Source organism: Telmatherina bonti, assembly GCF_933228915.1.
Source record: "Telmatherina bonti genome assembly, chromosome: 1".
Lineage (NCBI taxonomy): Eukaryota > Metazoa > Chordata > Actinopteri > Atheriniformes > Telmatherinidae > Telmatherina > Telmatherina bonti.
This window is the reverse complement of record NC_136619.1, coordinates 7,711,280-7,725,893: the sequence shown is the minus strand read 5'-3', so window position 1 is coordinate 7,725,893 and position 14,614 is coordinate 7,711,280. Positions and strand designations below refer to the sequence as shown.

Here is a 14,614-nt window from a genome sequence, read left to right as displayed (position 1 = left end):
GAGATGCTTCCAGGTGTGAGGAAAAGGGTTGAGTGATGTCACCTTGTGGGGATGAATCCTGCTTTCAACACCCAGACTGCTCACCTGGAGAATGAGAGAAAAGTTGAAGCGGACTGACAGGAAATGTTGATAACTGTTTGAAGGAACAGGCAACAACAGCTCTGGTTGGTCAAATGCCAGAGCGCCACTTAAACCAAAAATCCTGCTATCCAGACATCTGCATGGCAACATGTTACATGGAACCGAAGGCAATGAAACAAAGAAAAAAAAAGAGCATATGAGACCCAGACATACAGCTTTTAGTGGCCATTACACATGTAACATACCCTCTTCCTGCAGCCTGAGATTGGATCAACAGATAAGGATGTGCATCACAAAGAGCGGGAGCAAATGTCAGGAATGAGAGGATCTTTCTGTCCCTACAACCCATCGAAGCGATGACAAGCGCTTCCTTCTCACCTGAGTGCCTGCAGGTGTCTGACCTGAACACAGCTCTGTGAGGTGTGTTGTGTTTATTTAACACCATGCGGTCAGTTGTGCAGCTGTTATTAGCTGGTTATAAAAAGGTGAACATGTGTGGGCCGTCGTTATTGGCTTTCCTGTATGCTGAGGCACGGATGGGTCTGCACGTATAAATTACATGGGAAACAATTTTAAAGAGGTGAAATTTTTGGAAATATTTGAGTGTTAACTGTAAAGAAAGTAGTAATTCTATGAGAAAATTATGGCAGCATTTCTAAAAGAAAATGATTATTCCTCAGTGATTGTTTTATTAAGGATCATTCTAATTTTTTAAAATTTATTTATTTATTTTTATTTATTTATTTGTTTATTTTTAAATAAAAATAATAATAAAAAAAAAAACAAAAAAAGAGGATCATCCTAAATTTCTTCAAACATTATGCTACTTAAGATACTTCATTGTATGGGAAGAAGAACAGCTTAGAGCTCAGTCTTATTATTGTTAACGGAGTATACCAGGATGACTATTACATCCTAAACATCCATCTATTAGCAGATGAAGCATGTAATATTCCACATCAGTTTACATCATGCATTCAAAGCAAAGTTAATTTGACTAATTTTACTCATGTTTATTTTTACTATTTAACTGACTGTTTCTGCCATGTTTTATGCATCTGGCAGCAGAAGAATAACACCTTCTCAGAGTATATTAGATGCTGCGTTCACTTCCACTTGGATATCTGAGGTTTATACAAGTACAGTTCGGCTTCCACTAATTATTTATTAACATTTAATTGTCTACACTTCAAGCATGTGTCCCTTCCTTCCTCTCGACCTCCTAAACCAGGTTAAAGAATAACTTTGTCACAGTCAAACTAAATGTCACCACCTGAAAGTGTTTACTATAAAAATAAAGGCCAAATAATAACAAAAAGTTATTTATAACAAAAAACATATTTTTGCAGTAACTTTTACTTCTGTTGCTTATTTTAGATCTTTCATATGTTAACTTAATAGGCAAAGCAGAGGTAATTTAATTTGTTTTATAATGGAAACCAGCAGAAGTCAGGAGTTTTACTTTGAAACTCCTGACAGGAAGCAGCATGAACATGGCCGTGTTGACGTCTGCGGGTTACGGTGGGTCCAGAAACACTCCTGCAGGCGCTTCACTGTCCGACCTGCTCCGGCTGGGTGACACCACAGATCGTGTCTGCAGGCTGGGAGCTGCTTCTGGGAGGATTTCCTCCGTTAAAAGGGACAAACGAGACGCAAAAGGAGCAGAAAAATACAGGTTTTAAAAGGAAATGCTGCGACCTGCAGCAGCTTAGTTCGCTTTCAGGAGAAAGTCGCTCAAACTTCGGACTTAGAGCCGCTTTTATTTGCAACTTTTGGTGAATTCAGTTCCTCTTCCCCGTGCATTTTTCACACAGGGACGATATATCACCTCCCTGGATGAGAACATGTTCGCAGTAAGAGGTTAAATGAGGTCTTGGTGCTGATATTAGTCGTTTCTGGACGTGGAAAGTGATTTTTAGCTCCTCTGTTCTTCAGCAACATTAATTTGAATGAAATGAAAACAGACCACAGAGCAGGAAACTAAAGGAAAGTGACTCTGCCAGAAGAGTCCCAACTGGAAGGACTTGTGATCAGACGGGGGTCCTGACCACTGAAATGGAAGTTTAGCGCGTGATGGAGCGCGTTTTCAGGATGCACGTGCGCTCTTGAACGCTGCTGCCTCTGCTTTAGGAAACTGCTTTAAACTGAGCTTGTCGCGTAAAACTAGGAGCCTTGTGACTGAACCACAACAAACAACCGGTTTCTCTCAACAATACCCGGACAATGGCCTCCACCTCCCGAGACAGCTGCTTCTGGTTGCTGTGGAGACGGACCCTGCTCGCGCTCTGGCTGTGCGCCGCCGCTGCGCGCGGAGCGGACCATGACGGCTCCTTCAACGCAGAGGTAAAAACAGAACATCCTGCTGTGAGGTAAAGTGTAAAATAGACCTGAGAAGCTGTGAGAAGTGAGGCAGGTAAATGAGCAACACACCTGCTGACTGACAGACTCAGAGACAGAACTACAGCAGGACTTCTGGACAAACTCTCTTTCTTACACAACTTTCCCCTCATCAGGACTTTTCACTCTTTGAGTTGTCACACTCAAATATACCAAAATTTAAAACTGGACAAACTTGCAGGCCAACATTGATGTTTATTGAAAGAATATTCCAGATTTGAGAATGAAGCTCATTGAACCTCGGTGGTAAAATGATGTGTGTTCAGCCACTGGGTTATTTTGTTATCTCTGATTGGTTGTAGCTGGAAGTTGCTATGACTACTGTCAGTCCCATCCTGATGGACACACCAAACCACCACCAGGTTTGTAATACTGGTGCTGTATAATATCGGCAGGCCAGAAGTCATTTAGTATTTCCTCGTGGGCCAAATACAACCACACTGTGGGCCAAAATTGGCCCGCGGGCCAGAGTTTGACACTTCTGCTCCAAGCAGTTCGATATGTTTACGTTGCTGCTTTGTTCTTCTGGTTCTGGAAAGACTTTTGGAAACCCGTGCAGACATGCAGTAAATGTACACATGGCGTGTTGGTGTGAATTATTAGCCTGCCTTCACTGCCCTGATAAGTTCACTGTTTCATAAGCTTGGCGATTTCTCCATGAACATCGTTTTTATTTCCCTGCTTTTCAGAGACTCGACGCCAGCAAGAAACACCTAATGACATTAATGTTTGTTGAGGTGTGTCACTGGATGCCAAAGTGTCATGCTGGGACATGAACTAGCACTCTTTGGATTATCATGGCATTAGTCCAGCAATAATCTGTCTCACTTGTTTGTTTTGAAAGACAAAAAGACCTGATAATATCTGACAGCTGGTGTATAGCAGCGTGATTACTGGTGGGGTTTGTGTGTGTTTCTGTGACAAACACACAAAGACCTCCTGGTTGTTAGAGGTGAGGTTATAATCTCAGTGACCTGAGGATCAGATCGTCAGTCAGGTTACAACAGTTTCTGTTTGGCTGTCAACACACCAGGAGTGTGTGTGTGTGTGTGTGTGTGTGTGTGTGTGCTTGTGCGCACACGCACTGGACAAAGTCTTTCCCCAACTTGTGGAGAGACGAGGAATTTCGAAGCACTTGTTGCTAAATGTGTAAGTGTGTGTGCTTCAGCTGAAGTGAAAACAAGCGGTCTCACCCATATTGTGCACGTAGCATCTGGATTACACGTGCACAAACTACTGCTGGTATCTTAAGAGCTTCTTGGACCCAGTTTGTACCAACTTTTTCTGATATCAGGGAAAATTTTATACAAGTTGCATGAATGATTGGAGAAGTTATGTTTGTGAGGTGAAGGCTCATGTTGCAGCGTATGATGAGATACTTTTCATATGGCCAGAAAAGTGAATTTGGTGGAGCTGAATCTTCACACAAGTTCCCAAACAAAAAGAAACTTGTGTGTTGGTTTGGAGGACAGTGTTAAGGAGCACCTGTTGCGTTCAGATGTCCCCTTATTAGTTCAGAGTTTTTGATGTAGAGCTGCGGTTAGAATATGAATAACTTACTGCGGTGTAGGTACCAGATCTGCTCGGGGTCCTGCTGATGCCATCACACTATGTTGCGCTCCATTAGACTCTGATAAGATGCTCGTGGTGTTTTATTTTGGGCGGCTGTAGCTCAGGAGGAAGAGCAGTTGTCCTTCAACTGGTAAGTTGAGGGATCGATTCCAGGCTTCCCCTGAAATGCTGAAGTGTCCTAGGGCAAGACACTGAACCCCATACTGCCCCCCGATGTGCCTATCGGGGTATGAGTGTAGTGAGTGTGTGTGTGAATGGGTGAATGTGACAAGTAGTGTAAAGCGCTTTGAGTGGTCTGTATGACTAGAAAAGCGCTATAGAAGTACAAGTCCATTTACCATTCCATTTATTTTACATTTACTTTAGCAAACTAAACATGTTTTCCTGGACTAATAAAGCCTTTTTGAATTTGAATATGTATCAATTTTATTATCATGACAACTTACCTTTTAAACGTGTTTAAACTCCCAACAAGCGGAGCTTGGCCTCGCAGGGATACACGTGTCCATGTAATGCAGCAAGAAAGACAACGCTCTTTTGGGATTTTATGTATAATAACTGGTTAAATTGCGGATAAATATTGCAGTTATGAACTAAACGAGTCGCTAACATTAACATTAAGTCACATTGATATTTTTATTGTGTAGTTTTTTTTTCATTCCTTTAAAAATGCGGCCTTTCTGCTCTCGGGGGCTTTAGAAGTGATAGTCAGACCTGTTTGATCGGTAATGATGGATTTCTTTATGAACATTGTCCGTGTATCCTACGAAGAACTAGAATCCCACTCAGCTGAAAAAACTACTTTCAGAAGTTTTATGGACCAACCACAGTAGTGTACCCAACATCCAGCCAATCATATACTGCGACGTATTTGGCAGGGTCCTGAGCAGATCTGGAACCGACTCCGGATCCACACTTGGATCCCCCGTTTGATGTGCTTTAAACAAATTCTGGTCCTGTGGTTTAAATTACAGAGGAGCTTCGTGGAGCTCGGCCACTAAAGACTTTCAGCTGAGACCTAATGGGAATGGATCGACCAGAGCTGGAGTCCTGTAGGTATTGAATGTTTCCCTGCTGCAGTGTTTCTTTTGTCGGTCCTTAGGCAGCCCTGCCTTGCATGTTTTAGACATGATCCTCCTCCAAAGCACCTCTCCAAAGTCAGATCATTGAACTTCCTCATCAAGTTCTTTGCAGCCTGTTAACGAGTCGTTTATTTCATTCAGGTGTGTTGAAGTAGGGACGCCTATAAAACATGCAGGGCGGGGGGGCTGAGAACCTGGATTGAGAAACACTGTCCCACTGCAACACTGATAAAACTCCCACATCTTGTCTACTTCTGCACCGGCCTGTTTATGACCCGATGGTGCAGGGAATCACTCAGTACCTGCAGGATTCTGGCCATCGAGGACCAGATTTGTAGATTCCTGCTCTAAAGGAAACCCTTAAAAATGATCCTCTTCCAGGTTATATTAAATGTTTCTTTTAAAGCTTTAATGTGTAAGCATTGTGTGTTTATTCATTTATTGCATTAAATTAATGAATTAAGTTTAGAAATGAATTAAACCTGTGTGAGACATTTATGATTGCATCAGCAGCAAACAGCAGAAGGTTTCCATGGCAGTAACCATGGCTGCGCTGATGTGCACAGTGCACGTGTGATGCAGGCTCACTGGAAAGCCCTGTGTGATTCGAGCTCTGCCTGGTTCACTTCCATGGATAATACGGTTCGTTTGGGCCGGTGTGAACGCTCATTCTGCTAGCAAGTGAACCCTGGTGCAGTTTGCTTACAGTGTGAAAGCAAACGGCCCATCCAGTGAACCAGAGAGAGGAAGTGCGGTTCTCCTCCCATCTTACTGCTCATCCTGCACAGATGTTGTTAAAGTTGGATCAGGATTGAAGACCAAAGTAAATCCTGAAAAGCCAAGACTGTAAAAACGTCTTGGTCCACTATGAAAAGCCATTTTTGTTCAAGTTATGAGCTGCAGCATTCTGTTTTATTTTTTGTCACCGGTTGTTTTTGGGGAACATCGCCCCTAGTGACCAGCCGTTGTAACTGCATGACCATGTGCAGGTGGTTTGGTCTGCTGGAGTAAAATGCAGTGTGAAAGCAAACCAAACAGAAGCTGCAGCATCATATCGAGTCTCCTGGACTGTCCTGGTGTGAAACATCAGCAGTGGTTGGACTGGGATGGTATAAAGGAGGAATAGTAATAAGGCTGTTAACTTGTTTCACATTGGACAACAAACTTAGTGACAGTTTCTAACAGCTGACTTTTTTCTTCAACAACAAAACCCAAATTAATTCCTAAGTTACAGGAGAGGCAGTTCTAAAGTCCATGTGGAGGCAGCAAGATGTCTGCAGCACAGATCTTTTCACACTAAACAAGCAGCAGTCTAACATATAGCATGGCGACGTGACAGGAAGAAACTCAGTTTAAAGCCACGACCGGCACTGAGGCATCGCTGCACAACACAGTTCAAGCACCAAACAGTTTTACAGGATCATGATAACATCCAGAACTGTCCCGATGAGAGCTTCTGCTAGTTTCTCCACAGAAACAAAGAGTCATATGAGCGCCGAGACTCTGCTGATTACAGATGTCTTTCTTCATGCTGTGTGACGGAAACTCTGCGAACCAGGAGCCAGAGTGTTTACACATGTCTTACTGTTTCGTGGCGAAAAGTCTGATTACAGCACTAAAAAACTCTATTAATGTGTGTCCTAAAGTTTATAAAACAGAAACAGATATATACATATACATAATATGTATACATTTATACATATATGTAATTTATATACATATACAAAATATATAAATGGCTCATGAAGGTCCTGCTAGTTTCCATGGAGATGAAGATCCTCCTAGTTTCCATGGAGATGAAGATCCTTCTAGTTTCCATGGAGATGAAGGAGGTTTATTTAGTGATGAATTCTCTCTTCCTGCCATAACACTGTTGGGCTTCACTTCTTTCTGGATCCTCATGATGTTTCTAAAGGGAATTTGGGGACCATCCCAGGATGCTCCTGACTAACTGATGATCGAGTTGTCCATCATCAAGGTCAAGCGATGTGTTACTAGGATATCTAGCTGTGTAACTTCTGTTAAAACATGTATCAAAGCGCTCAAGTTCAGTGTTCGAGCCTCTGCTTCTGCACAGAGCTCTGACACACGTCTTGACTCTGACACGTTTAGTTATCTCCATAAAGATGATGCAAGATAATTCATATTAGCCTCGTAGTTGTGATGCTGTACTTATTTATTTAGGGTGTGTGTCAGTCAGAAACTAACAGGCCTTGGGAAGAAGAGATTAAGGTGTTGAAAACATGAAAACCACATAAAAACGCAGATTTTCTCAGCTCTTTATGGAAGCCATGAAGGTTTGTCACCTCTGCTTGTGAGGGCCTTTGTTGTGCAGCCAAAGAAAAACAGATTTTTTCTCTGTTCAAACAGAGACCCAACATCGCTTCAGTCAGGGTAGAGAGTGAAGTAAACGACACAAAAGCCCTGTAACGTTGGCACTGGCCTGTGTTCTGCCTTCGGGAGGGATATAAAAGGCAAACTTCCTAACAAAGGGAAAGTAGTCAACCACCTTTGAATTATAAATGAGAAAACAATTAAATGTTGCGGATTTGTTGGCACTGCTGTGTCCCATGTTACCCTTCGAGGACCTGTTTTTATTTAGTCACCAGTGGTCTCATTGTTTCTGTGCAGCAGATGGATGTTTCTCTGCTTTGTTTTCACCCAAACCAGTCAGATGTTGCATATTTAATGGATGAATAGAAAAAAGTATAGCTTTTTCTGGTTTTTTTAAGGATGATAATAAGTAAGTATTTAGTTAACTTATGAGTTAAGCAGGAGAACTGGATACATCTGTAATAATATGATAAACTTGTGAAGTGAAATAAACAGTAAAAATGATTGTTTGACTGAAAGCAGTCTGTATTTTCCCAATAAATCAGATAATGTTGGATTGTGTTTGAAAAAATAGTTTATTCATACAGTGAAAATGTCGTCTGGAGGTCTGATCCTGCTATGCAACCATGATTTGGCCTGAAATCTCAACTCCTACTCTGTCTGGACATAAAGGATGAAGTGGGAGGTTAAAAGTACGAGTCGAACAGAGAGGGATTATTAGAGTGTGTGACCAGAATCTGTGAAACCTCGATTAAATAAGGGAAATGTCACAGTAGCAGCAGAGAGAAATGTGTTATAAATGAATTATAGAGAAGAAGAAGAAGAAGAAGAGGAGGGCTCGACAGGGAGGAAGAAAGTTAACAGGGATGGTGGCGGTATGTCTCAGCTGTGCAGCATGTGACGGCTGAATGTGACAGCTGTTCTCCTACTTGGACACACAAACACACCGAGAGCAGGCATGCAGCGCTCGGGACTCCACAGCATCTCAGGAAGTACAATGAACCCTTTTGTCAGATGAGAGAGAATCCTGCATACGAGAGAAATGATGACGATGGGAAGGCAGGCTGAAGCTGAAGCCGGGTGAACATGGAGAGACGGGGGTAATTGGTGTCTCTAGACGACTTCCTCCGTCTGTATCCTCATATCCGTGTAATCCTCAACATGCCCTCTCCTTACATTCACAGCCCCACCCCACTGATTCGCTTCCACCAGCTCCCCAGAGGCTCACATTGCTACAGCGATGGGGAATGAGAACCATTTCCTCGCATGCATTAATAGCATCTGCATTTTTTTGTTTATTTATAGTTATTTCTTGTATAATTTGTGCAACTGTGTAGTTTTTTCAGTATTTATAGCATTATAATCTGGTACAGGGCATAGCCCATCTCTCACCTGTAGCAGTTATGATGGTCTCCATCCCTTCAGGTCTTTGCATTGGATGAAGGATATATTGTCAGTGGCATCACATCGTTTGTTACGATGCCATGTTGGGGAGCATAAAGTGAGCTGTGATTTGCTGTTGTTGCTGCATCCCTTCTGCTGCACACCTGAGGCTGGTTTCCTCTCATCAGCGGGTTTCTGCAGCGCTGCATGACATGCACATGAGGGAGTTCAGCCATCTGACAGAGGGACGCATCTAAACGTTGGATAGTAGATCCAGCGGACCAGACATGTGCACCGCTGATGTATTTAAAGATAGCTAACCAGTGTCATGTCATGACTTGTACCCTTATAACTGAATATAAAATAGAAAATAAAGAACTGAATCAAAGTGAATTTAATTGAACATAAATCTTCTCTGAAACAGTTAAAGTTACATAAAAGTTGCAGATTAGTTTTGTCGATCGTTGATGGATTCTGAGATGAACTGATTGATCGTTTCATCTGTATGTAGGATTGTATTAAATAAAAAAAAGATCCGATTTCTTATCTGCCTGACCGCTTCGTGGACTGAGAGAAAACCTTTAACATGAACAAATTGAATTTAGCTGTTCCTCTCCATCTGACTCTCCTTCTTTCTCACTGCTCCATTTGCTTCTCCGTCCTCTCAGTAAGGCCAAGACATGGCAGCGGACCAAGCCTTGGAATAAAAGCTCTGTTAGCCTCTTGGCTGACACTCTGCTGGACACACACACACATTCGTGCACACAGTCCCACACTGGCAGTTTTTACAACTCCTTGTATATTGCCGGGTCTGGTTTTGGCAGGTAAGCTCAAGGACTCTTTGAAAGACCATTTAATAGACGAGGCACACACACACACACACACACACACAGGCCATTTCCAGTTCCTTATGTTGTTTTGTATTCAGCCCAGCTGACGAGGGAAGGTGAGCGGCCAGACTGAAAGTGCTTTACTGTTTAAGATGAGGGGGGTGGAGGTTCATATTCATCCATACGTCTTCCTAACAGCCCTGCATCTCTGCCCTTGTACCTGACAGCAGCCTGTTGTGAGATCGGACTGAGAAGAGTGTGTCTATGCAACTATAGATGCTTGGGTGTGTACAGATACACATTAAAAGATTTAAAGGCAATTTTCTTTTTTTCATTATGTTAACTGCAGCAAAGCAACAATACAGAGATGCTGATCAATGAGCAGAGTGTGAAATGCATGGAGAGGTTTAATGCGTTCCACCAGCACGAGCTGAAACATGAGACTTAAGGTGTGTTTGTATTCGGACATCTCTCTGCAGATGAATGTAATTTATTCACATGATGGTTCAAAAGGAGACAGATGGAGGAAGTTTTAACGGATGTGAAATATTAATTTATGGAATATTAGCTCTAGCTGATAAACTGCCTGCGACTGTTAGACTGGAAAAAGTATCAGTGGCTTAAAACACACTCACAGTTTATTAGTCACACAACAAATGTATTAAAAACAAACATAAACAATGTAAAGTGACTGAAAAGCATAGACTGAAGCATAATGCTTGTATTTAAGTCCAATTTAATAAATTTAGCTACTAGGGGTGGAAAATCGAATAAAAAAATCGAATATCGGGATTTTTTGTTAAAAAATATCTTTTTTTTCAAATAAATAAAAATAATCCATTATAAATTTTTTTTGTCATTTTTATTGTTTTTATGGATCTTTTTAATTGTCTTCTTTGACATTACAGTAGAGGAATGATGGTCTGGCTACTGTGTTTCTATTTTATCTTATTTTATCCTAATTTAAATCAAGATACTGACTAGAAAAAAAACGTTTTGTACATTTTCTTTGTTTTTAATCTACAAAATTCAGCAATATCGAGGACTCATGAGAATCGCAATTTAAATTGAATCAGCACCTAAAAACTTGGTATCGAATTGAATCAGGATGAAAACAGATCATCACAGCCCTATTAACTATCAACATGTATAATGTTACAAAAATAGTATTACAAAAATGAAAAAAAGTCAAAACAAAAACAAGAAAATAAACACCGGAAAAAAAACCAAACACCAAAATATCTGTTAACTTATATCTGAAATCGAAGAGCGTTTGATTAGTATAAATAAAATATTTAATAAAAAGTATTAATTGTAGGTGGTGAATGTTGCTGAAATATGCAGCAGGACGTTTATCTGGTCGGTTTCAACTCATCCTGATCTGTGTTTAACTTTATATCATAACTCTGTTTAATTCCAGTTCACAAACCATGTGGGGTTAAAATGGCATAAAAAGATACAAAGAGATGGCTTCCAATAACATGATGCGACTATTTATCTATTTACAACAGAAAAAGCCTTTAGAATGACCTGATATTTGCAGCTCATTCAAGGTTATCTGGGGTCTTTTGTAGCAGGTTGTTGCTGTGCTACATGTTTTCATTTATTTAGAAACGCTGCACTAAGTAGTTTGCCAAATGAATCAGAGGTCAGCGATATAAGTTAGATACTAATGCTGCTTGTCATTGTTTTTATAAAATATTTAAGATAATGTTGAGATGGAAATGTGGCGTATCATTGTATTGCTCAGTGATGGACTGGTGACCTGTCCAGGGTGTACCTGTCTCTCACCCAATGATTGCTAAACACTAAAAACTCAACTAGATGTACAAAAAAAATCAGTCTTTTGTGATTTTAGAGAAACTTTATTTTAAGAGGGTGACGTTATGGAAATAATCAGGAATTTCTAACAGACGACTTGAACAGGAACTTCTGCTGCTCTCCTGCCGTCTCGTTGACAATCTACCTGCACTCATCTCACCTCTTTTTGTGAATCTTACAGGCATCGTTTGTGTCTGTCTTTCAGAGCTATTCTTGTTTCCTTTCATTGTTCCAGGTCCTGAGTAGGAATGCACCCATCCACTGTTCTGTATCTGCCGATACCGATATCAGCCGATACCAAATGTGTTTATGTGAACATTACTGTGTTACTTGGCACATTTTACCCAAATACAGCTATAAATGTGTGGTTTTGAAACAAAGATCTCTCTTATAGTGCAACAAAAAATGTCACATTTTAACATTCAAGGCTTTTAAAACATGTCCGAAGCATGTCATCAAACACACCTGCACTAGCTTGACTAGCGTGGTATCAGGTATCTGTACACTTTTATTCATACCAAGTTAATACCACCAGTTCTGATACTGGTATCGGTATCGGTGCATCCTCGTCCTGAGTACATGTTTCGTTCTACAATGTGCGAACGTGCATTGTGTTCCCATTGGCAATAAACAAACCTGTGTGTCAGATACTCTTAGAAATGATGAAAGTTAAAGTTAAAAACATCATTTTGTGTTCTGTTTTCATGGATCGCCTGCGTTGTTGAACTTGTTCCCATGTTGCATGAGCACAATGTGTTATAAGTAGATGAGCTGAAAGGAAGAATCAGCCAACGGGAGTCCTCCATACGGTGGATCCTCGGGGAAGCAGGGATGTTCCCAAAAGGCACCGAACTCTTTAAAAAAGAAATTTTACAGCATAGAGGAAAAAACAAGAATATGACTCAGAAAACACAACTTATTGTGACCTCGACGCTGCGGTTGTGAACTTTTTGGTTTTTCTGACACAAGTGATAAAAACAGTTGTGGCATCTTCGTCATCGTTTAAGGAGTTTCCTGTGTGAAGTCTCAGTATTACTCGATTAAAATACCTGCTGAGAATCTACAGTATGGTCAGAAAACATGGAGGAGGTCGGAGATGAAAACACAGGGACTTCTTTTAAGACTTCTGTTATTATTCCAGATGTGAAGATGTGATGGTTTCATCGTAGTCACACCTAAACTGCATCAGCTGGAGTTCGAAGCATGTCAACAAACACATCTGCGCTGGCTTGACTAGTGTGGTATCGGGTATCAATTGTGGTACCGGTACACTTTTATTCATACCAAGTTAATACCACCAGTTCTGATACTGGTATCGGTGTCGGTGCATCCTCGTCCTGAGTACATGTTTCGTTCTACAATGTGCGAACGTGAATTGTGTTCCCATTGGCAATAAACAAACCTGTGTGTCAGATACTCTTAGAAATGATGAAAACATCAGGTTTGTGTGTGTCTTATATTGAAGGACCTGCAGTGAGACGAGTCAGACGTTGAGATGACGACGCTCAAACGATATATTGTGCAGCTCAAGCTACGATGCAATATGTTGGCAGTTATTGATGATTAAATGCAACATGTGATTTTGTACTGCAGCTCAGGAGGGAGAGAAGTTGTCTGCCACGAAGGTTACTGAGTACATGTTGAAGTGCCCTTGGGCAAGACACTGAACCTCCCCACATTCATACACATTGGGGGTATGAGCCAATCAGAAAGAACCTAATCAACCCAGTCAAACCCAACCCAAGGCTGGAAGCTGTATAGCCATTGGGGGTATGAATGTGTGTGATAGTGAAAAGCTCTCAGTGTGTAGAAGTAATGTATGAATGTGACATACAGGGTTAAAGCATCATGATGCCGTCCATTTACCATTTGCTAAAATACACAAAGCCTTCCATTAAAAAGTCATTTAAATGTTAGCATTATGTTGCTTTGTTTCTCGTAAACTCCTTCCGGCCCTGGGTTGGGTTTGATCGGGTTTCTGATCCGCTTTTCAACTGAGCGGGGATGAAACAGATGTTCCCTCTCCTCTTTAGTCTCCAGTATCTATGATTTGCAAACAGAATTCTACATTATGATTTGTTTGCTCAGATCCATTTTAAATGAGCTTTGAACCGGAGATGATGGCTTCGTTTCAGGTTATTATTCACACAGGACTTCTGTTTGATTCATAGAGACATGACGAGAATTCGTCGATATAGCATAAAAAACATTTTACAGAGTGATTTCTGGAAGTCTTCCTGAAGCCATGCAGTTATTTTCATGACAAGTGTCACATGACAAACACATCGCTATCTAATTCTGATGTTCAGCTGTGCTCCTTGTACACAGAGATCATCCAGATTCACAGAATCTTTTCATGGTTTATGCTGCAGATGATCATGTGAAGGTATTATTAGATTTTAAAGCAGCTGTTTTTCTTTGCATTTTATCAGCACATGAACAGATTCCTGGAGTTTCAGAGTGTTTTAGGAAGCAGGACAGACAATGTGCTGGGTGTAAGTTGGAGAAACTCTTGTCTGTGTGGAGAACCAAACAGGAAAACGTACATAATAAAAGTCTGATCTAAATTTAGAGTTTTCTCCTTTCCATTCTTTCAGCAGCTACAGCTGAGTGTGTGCATCAGGTAATGGAGATATTTCTTACATCCTGGTTTGGCTATGAATAATTCATGTTTGGTGGTGTTCCAGAAGGCAAATCTACATGCTGTGAATTATTTTCCAGAACATTTGTCACCAAGTCAGGCTCCATAGCAGTGCCTGATGCACTCAGACGGCTGTCATCCGCTTCCTGTCGCTTAAACACAGAAAATCTATTTGCTGAAGGTGTGAAAGCGAAGTGTTTTGTTGACCGTATCACCGGTTTCCCTGACCTCCACTGTGTGTGTGTGTGTGTGTGTGTGTGAGAAAGGGAAGGATTGTTTTTTATAGGACTTGTATGCACATTTTGTGTGTGTTTGGCGTTGTGTCAGCACGTTTTGGGTTTCCTTATCTGAAGGCAGAGGTGGGTCAGGGTCAGTTCCAGTTCAGGCCTCACTACAAGCCTTCCTGCTTCACCTCCTACACACAAGCGCTCACACGCAGACACACACATGCAAAGCCAAAGCAGCCAAGTGCG

At 41.2% G+C, this 14,614-nt stretch overlaps 1 protein-coding gene across 1 annotated transcript in view; it reads left to right on the top strand.

Annotated features, from left to right (window-relative positions):
• Positions 1-1,655: 1,655 nt before the first annotated feature.
• The window catches only part of mmp15b (matrix metallopeptidase 15b), a 39,066-nt gene continuing 26,107 nt past the window's right edge, over positions 1,656-14,614 (top strand). Inside the window, exon 1 of the mRNA XM_079247264.1 lies at positions 1,656-2,424. Within this exon, the coding sequence (XP_079103390.1) occupies positions 2,305-2,424 (120 nt within the window). The 5' untranslated portion in view covers positions 1,656-2,304. The remainder of the gene's footprint in view (positions 2,425-14,614) is intronic.